This window comes from Oratosquilla oratoria, chromosome 31, assembly GCF_046742065.1.
Source record: "Oratosquilla oratoria isolate Oo_2021 chromosome 31, ASM4674206v1, whole genome shotgun sequence".
NCBI lineage: Eukaryota > Metazoa > Arthropoda > Malacostraca > Stomatopoda > Squillidae > Oratosquilla > Oratosquilla oratoria.
In genome coordinates, this window is record NC_134807.1 from 35902663 (window position 1) to 35910162 (window position 7500).

Genomic DNA, 7500 nt, shown 5'->3' on the forward strand with positions numbered 1-7500 from the left:
ATTTCTCAGGTTTTTCTCATATCCTTTTCACAACCATTCCAAATTAATTTTCTGTTCAAATTATTATTTATTCAAATGACATATCTACATCTTTATTTTCTAAACTCTTATCAGTACTTTAGCGTTTCTCCTGATCCCCAGTATAAAGGAAAAAATCGACAGATTCCAAGGATGTGAATGGATGTTTAGTTCTCTAGTATGTTTAAAAATTAATCACAGTTTAAAAGAATGATGCTATTCCTTTTCATCTTTTACTCTATCTACGTTTTGTTAACCTCTTTAAATGTTTCCTTTGTTGTCTCTAATCACAGAAGTGCTGCCCCCCAATATCCATGATATTGAACACACTTATTGACATCCCCAAAGGTCATGTTTGTGCCTAATTTATGTAATGTTGAAACCACTCGATTGACCTTATTCACAGTAACCCACTTTAGCCAAATTAAATTGCCGGGGCACAACAATAGTCAGAATAAACATGTGAGACAACGCTATTTCCATATAGTTCAATCCAACTTTTTATTCAGCTGATTATCCTTGATGGAAGAGATAATGCTTCATATATATGAGCTCAGTCGGCGGAATTCTATCTGGAAATAATGTAAACTAAGATACGAAGCGAGTATTATTTCGGGTGTAATAGTACAAAGACTGCACACCCGTATTTTAGGTCAAGAAATACGTTAAGTGTAGTGTCAGCAAATCAAAGCATAACAGGTGGAACTCGTTTTAGTTTCAACACGGGATATCAGTCGAAGAGCATGGATAATATTTGAGTGATTATTTCGAATGATGTCTTATAGTAATAATGCGTTTCTTCTCGGTTCTTGTGCTTAGATGGGATCATTCTATCAGCCTTCGACTCAAATAATTTCATATAGAATGACATGAATATAGAAATCAAAATAGATTGCACCTAGTTTCTTCTCTTTTTCAGATGGACTTTGGGGGCTCGATCGACAGTGACGCTGTATTTACGCCCGACTCTTTCCTACCCTACTCCGCCAAACTCAACTTGACTGTAAACGTTCTTCACAACTCCTTCAACCCAATCGAAATAGGGGGAAACCTCCATGGTTTTGAAAAGCACTTTAGAAGGTTATTCGATAAAGGATCTTATTTTAGTAATGATCGCATCTTCGAGTTCCTCGACAACTTAAAAAGACAGAAAAGGAGTACAGAAGACAGTAAAATTGACGAGCTTCAGCATGTGTATGACGAGGCAAGAACGCGAATGGAGGTTCCGGACGATGAAGAGTCGGATCCCACATTTTTCGTTCGGATCTTTGGCAACGAAGTTTTTCATTTCGACGCCCGGAATCCTTCTCAGGTGTCCCGCAAAATCGAGAGTTTTTTAGGACTGTTAAGGAGACAAGTATCATTACAAGTAAGTTATTGTCTATCGTTGGTTTGACAAAACAAATGATAGTTTTGGGGTGTTCTTGAAAAATAGAAATTGCTGGTTACAATTAGCGGAATCAGCCAGTAAGATGAAATGTGTATTTATCAGTTATTGTTTGCATGTCATTGTAATGAATATTTGGTGTAGACTACTTTTTATTTGCCAATCTGAATACTTTTTCAGTTGTTTGACCAGGAGTACGTTGCCCCAACCATCCTCGGGTTTCCTCTTCGGATGCGACTGAACAGCACCAGCTCCCATACAATCCATGAGGAAGTAAAACGAAACTCCAATAACATTCAATTTAATTTCGTCCCCTCAACTAGTTTGACTTTCGACGAGAGTTTAGGAGTCGAGGCTTACGTAGCTTCCAGTGCCATTAGAAGAACTATTACTGCCGTTTCCCGCGCAGATATCGGCTTGTCCATGTCCTTTAAAAGCTTCAGTGATTTTACTGTGGGTCTTTTAGTACCCAACAATGAAATACTCAAGCTTTCTACTACCTCCAAGCTGCTCTTCTACGACAGCAGCCACAGCAGTTGGAATGATTATGCCTCCAGAAGTGTCGGCAATGAGATCTTGTCCTGCAGTGGTCAGTACACTAGTCAACCTCTTGGTGTAGAAATATGTGCCTCGGCCGCGGCAGGGCCCAACGGATTCCAGTCTCTTGAGCCCTTCAAGTCTCAACTGGTCTTGTCGAAAACTGACACAATTGATCGCTACCTCTTCTCTTTCAGTTCCTCGAGCAAAACGTTAATATTAGACTTCGACACGCCAGACTCGTCCATCAATCGCAGACTTGGTTTAGAAGTCAATTCTGAGGACATAAACAATCTGGAAGCAATTGTTCACATCCAAGATAAATCTTACAAACTGTTAGGCCAGATAGATGATAATCGTGAATCTTTCTCTGTGAATCTCGGGTATAGGGAGAACGATGTCACACAGATAGATTTCACTTTTGAGAATAAATTCATCAGAAGTCCTTCCGACGAGAGCATGGCACTCAACATCGATTTTATGTATTTTGGACATAACTATGGCATCAAAACTTTCTCTACATATTCATCTAGACATTCACCAACTCGATTCAGCAGCAATGGAACATTATATGGATTCAGTGATGAACCTTACGAGATGAAAGGTAACTAGTCCCACTGCTGGTTTCAATCACTTTTGCATTTCTTAGAAAAACGGTTTTGAATGCATACTCATCTCATTGATTTATCTAATTATCGTTGTGATATTGTCTACAAGTTAGTTTCACTTAAAGAAAAGACAGTCTATTCTGACTTAATTCCCTTTGTGCTCAGTTCATTTCAACAGCGATTTGCAGCGACATCTCCTAGGCTTCGGAGCTGACGACCAAAAGGAGATAGCCACCAAGAACGACTTTGTCCTGGAAGCCATGGCCGAATTCTCTGTACATGGAATAACCGAAAGGACCCAGGTCAATGTGTCCGGGGGAAAGCACTTTGAAGAAGGGTTCAACAAATGGCACGGTGGTCTACATGTGGAGGTGAAGAGCTTTCTCTTTCTTTTGGCATATGTTTCTTTTTTCACTTTGAACCATTGCTTCTAATTCTTCTTTTGTACCTTTCCAGAACACATTACTTACAGATATAAAGCTGAAGGGTGACTATGAGCTACTATTAAATCCTGAAGAGGTTGACGTACGTTGTTCTTTGATGATAAATGAAAATGAGGTAAACTGGGTTCCACTTTGGCTGATATTCAGTCAGTAAATTTTTGTAACAAGTAAGATTTCCTTAGCCGTAAAAAGATAAACTGTATAGAAAAGTTCACAAAACAGGTTCTCATAAACTACTCTCTTAAACGCAGGCCATGACACATGGGCGATGGTACCACTTGAGACAGGATGACAGCTATGACTTACAAGTTTTAATGGAAACAAAATGTGATCAGCTGGAACTGGACTATAGGTCGGAAGCTATAATCAAGGTCAGGACCTTTTTGTTCTAATTCTTACACATAGTCATTTCAATTATGTGTGCATGCGCGCGCGCGCGCGCGTGCGTGCGTGTGTGTGTATTTGTGTGTGTGTGTGTGTGTGTGTGTGTGTGTGTGTGTGTGTGTGTGTGTGTGTGTGTGTGTGTGTGTGTGTGTGTGTGTGTGTGTGTGTGTGTGTGTGTGTGTGTGTGTGTGTGTGTGTGTGTGTGTGTGTGTGTGTGTGTGTGTGTGTGTGTGTGTGTGTGTGTGTGTGTGTGTGTGTGTGTGTTTGTTTGTGTGCATTGATATGGATTGATATAGAAACCTGTATCTCCTACCATATTCGAGGCAATATTTCTTCGCTATTTAATTTGATCTTATTTTTAATGTATTTTCTTGATGGAATCTCTTCTTCTTCCATCACGTACCAATAGAGCCTCTATGTCTATTTTACTATTTCTTTCCCTGTTCTTCATGTCTATATCTCCTAGTGCTTCCCTAATGTGTGTAGTCACAATGTTGCCAGTCTTTCATCATATGGCTTATTAGGCAGACTTGGGACCATTCTAGTTGCTGTATTTTGTATTATCTGTGTTTTTTATATATATATATATATATATATATATATATATATATATATATATATACATATATATATTTATATTGTGACGACTAGGGAAGAAGAGCCAGGTTCATAAAACTCTGAGTGTTACTAAAAAAAAAAATTAGATTAGTATTTTCCTTCAAAAATAAACAATATTGAAAGATAGAGGTCGCCAAGCGAGCACAATAAGATTCCCATAGATAGAAATGGACGCAATATCAAATGTTTTGCAAAAATTTAGTACAAATAGATTATAGAATAAGTCAATGAGTCCTGTAGAATACGAATGGCTAAAGTCGCCAGGACATACGGAAATATTCAAAGTCGAGAAAATATATTGACTTGCCAAAAGAATACAAAGTCCTACAAGACGTACGTAAATTTTAAATGTCGAGAAATATATCGTCTTGACAAAAGAGTACAAAGTCCTACAAGACATGCGTAAATATTCAAAGTCGAGAGAATATGTCGACTTGCCAAAAGAATTCTAAGTCCAACAGAGGAAAATTATATGTATAAGGCCAGCAATGTAAGAGGAGGGTATATAGAGAGGGGACTCCGCCAAAGGACGGAGCCTCGAAGACGGTTACGGAAGTCATATATGTACCTTAGCGGCGAGCCAACGAAAGAGCTGCCAAATGTCGCCAGAGGCAATGAACATCAAAGTTTTAGAATATATCCATGGATATATTCTTTACAAAATTGGGTATACAAATAATATATAATAATGTTACCTTGTCAATCTTAGTTATAAGAAGAAATTTAAAGTTTTTATACTAATGTCTATACATTAATACATACGTATAAAGGGGCTGATGTGCTATTACCAAAATCTCCGATCCCACGCATTTGTGTGTGTTCCGAGAAAAACAGGCTCACAGGTGACAAAACCATGTTTCCTACACTATCAGCGGGCGAATACGAAACCCAAGAAAATTATGTTTTCCCAATAGTACGTTAATCAGTTCCTAAGTTTGACAACACAGATCCAAAAGATAACGCACACACATAAATCCTTATACATTGAATGAATCACGTTGACAAAGCAAAAGAAGAAATAGATATGTATATAAAGGTAGCAGTACTAATTTTGACACATTCGTACGCTGGCCTGGCGGTTGCAAGCGAGGGCACTAGCATTAGAAAGATCGTGGGCAAGCCGGCATATTTCGCATCTCGCCAATGTCTATATGAGTACACACGTGCACATGTATAATAAATACGTAAATATTAAGTCTTGGCGTTCGACGGGTCCACAGTCGTAACTATATATACTATATATATATATATATATATATTTATATATATATATATATATATATATATATACATATATTATATATATATATATATATATATATATATATATATATATATACCTCACCTCACCTCACCTCACTTCACCTCACCTCACCATACACCAGGTAGGGCCAGTGCCCTGTCCGTTGTGTTGCCTCACGAAACTTCACCAGGTACGATCCTCGTAAAGTTCCTCTTCTTCCACACTCTCTATTGTTGATCCTCTCGCTTCAATTCCTTCCCTCACTCCATCTCTCCATCTCTTTCTAGGTCTTCCTACCGGCCTCTTCCCTCTTGGATTCCATCGATAATATTTAGCAGGGTACCTTTCTTGACTCATCCTCATGATGTGTCCATACCATCTCAGTTTACTTCTTTCTACAAATTCTAATATTGATTCGATGTCCAGTTCATTTCTGATATCCTCATTTCTTAAGCGATCTCTTCTTGTTACTCCCTTTATCAATCGTAACATTCTCATCTCTGCTGCCTGTATCTTGCTTTTTAATCTCATTGTTACTGTCCAGGTCTCTGAGCCATATGTTAATACTGGTCTTAGTATCGTCTTATATATGATGACTTTAACTTTTGATGGTATGAGTCTGTCTTTTAGTAGTGGATACATTAATTTTAGATTATCTGTATATTTTTCTATTCTACTTGTTATTTCTTTCTCCATATAACACCTCTCATTTATTTGAACTCCCAAGTACTGAAAGTCTTTCACTTGTTTCAATTGTATTAAATCTATTTCAATCTCAATATCATCTTTCTCTCTCGCCACCATCATTACTTTAGTTTTATTTGCATTTATTATCATTCTTGTTTTTTTTTCAATTCTTCATTCCATGCATTCAGGGTATCTTGCAATTTTTTACGAGCCTTTGTGATTATCGCAATATCATCTGCATATGACAATGTAGTTACCTCTCCCCTAAGTCTCAACCTCTTCATGCTCCTGCCCATGCACAGCACAAACAGTAAAAGAGATATCACACCACCCTGTCTTACACCCTCAGTTATGTCAAACCAGTTATCCTCTCTTAGCTGGGTCCTTACCGCACTGACATTATTTCTGTAAAGGCTCTTTATAGCTCTAATTAATGAGGGTTCTATCATATATGTTGGGTCTTCTAAGGTATCCCATATTTCACTCCTTGATAACCTGTCAAATACTTTTTCTAGATCTACAAAAGCGATGTACACATGTTGGTCCCACTCCCAGTTCTTTTCTATTATCATCTTCAGTGTGAATATTGCATCCGTTGTTCCTCTCTGGGGTCTAAATCCATATTGTCCTTCTTCTAGCTTGCCCTAAACTATTATTCTTAATCTCTTCTCTAGTACTATTTCATATATCTTCCCCACTTGTGACAGCAGTGATATTCCTCTATAGTTCCTACATTTGGTGGGATCACCTTTCTTAAAATTTTTACAAATAATTGCCTTCCCCCAATCAGCTGGCACTCTACCTTCATTCCACGCAACGTTAAAAACTCTGGTTAGCCACTTAACTATATCTTCATTTCCCTTCAGTAGTTCGACTGGTATACTATCACTTCCAGAGTTTTTTCCATTTTTCATAGCTTTAATAACATCTTTAATTTCATTTGTTGTTATTATACTATTTTGTTCTGTTCTCTGAATAACTTTTTCATCTGTTGGTCTCTCCACTTCTGTTGGATTTAGAAGCTCTGAGAAGTATTCCTTCCATCTCTCGTCCACTTCGCCTTCCTCTGTGAGTAGTTTCCCTTCCTTATTTTTAATTGTATTCATCCCACTCTCTTCTTTCCTTTTGTAACTTTTAGATATACTGTATACAAGTTTCTTTGTACCCTGTATGTCCTCTTCCAGTTCTTTTCCTAACCTCTCCCATGTCTCTCTCTTAGTTCGTGTTTTTACTCTCTCAGTTTCATTTCTTGCTGCTTCGTATTCTCTTCTGTTTTCAGGATTTCTCCTCTTCATCCACTTTCTGTGTGTGTGTGTGTGTGTGTGTGTGTGTGTGTGTGTGTGTGTGTGTGTGTGTGTGTGTGTGTGTGTGTGTGTGTGTGTGTGTGTGTGTGTGCGTGTGTGTGTATGTGTGTGTGTGTATGTGTGTGTGTGTGTGTGTGTGTGTGTGTGTGTGTGTGTGCGTGTGCGTGCGTGCGTACGTGAGTGTGTGTGTGTGTGTGTGTGTGTGTGTGTGTGTGTGTGTGTGTGTGTGTGTGTGTGTGTGTGTGTGTGTGTGTGTGTGTAAATAAGTAAT

At 38.2% G+C, this 7500-nt stretch overlaps 1 protein-coding gene across 2 annotated transcripts in view; it reads left to right on the forward strand.

Moving 5' to 3' along the window:
- Nucleotides 1–7500, forward strand: part of LOC143041519 (uncharacterized) — a 147999-nt gene that overhangs the window by 68068 nt on the left and 72431 nt on the right. For both annotated transcript variants that reach the window (XM_076213485.1, XM_076213486.1), the window contains exons 16-20: nt 938–1387; nt 1586–2546; nt 2716–2921; nt 3007–3108; nt 3245–3364. In XM_076213485.1, coding sequence (XP_076069600.1) covers nt 938–1387; nt 1586–2546; nt 2716–2921; nt 3007–3108; nt 3245–3364 — 1839 coding nt within the window. The remainder of the gene's footprint in view (nt 1–937; nt 1388–1585; nt 2547–2715; nt 2922–3006; nt 3109–3244; nt 3365–7500) is intronic.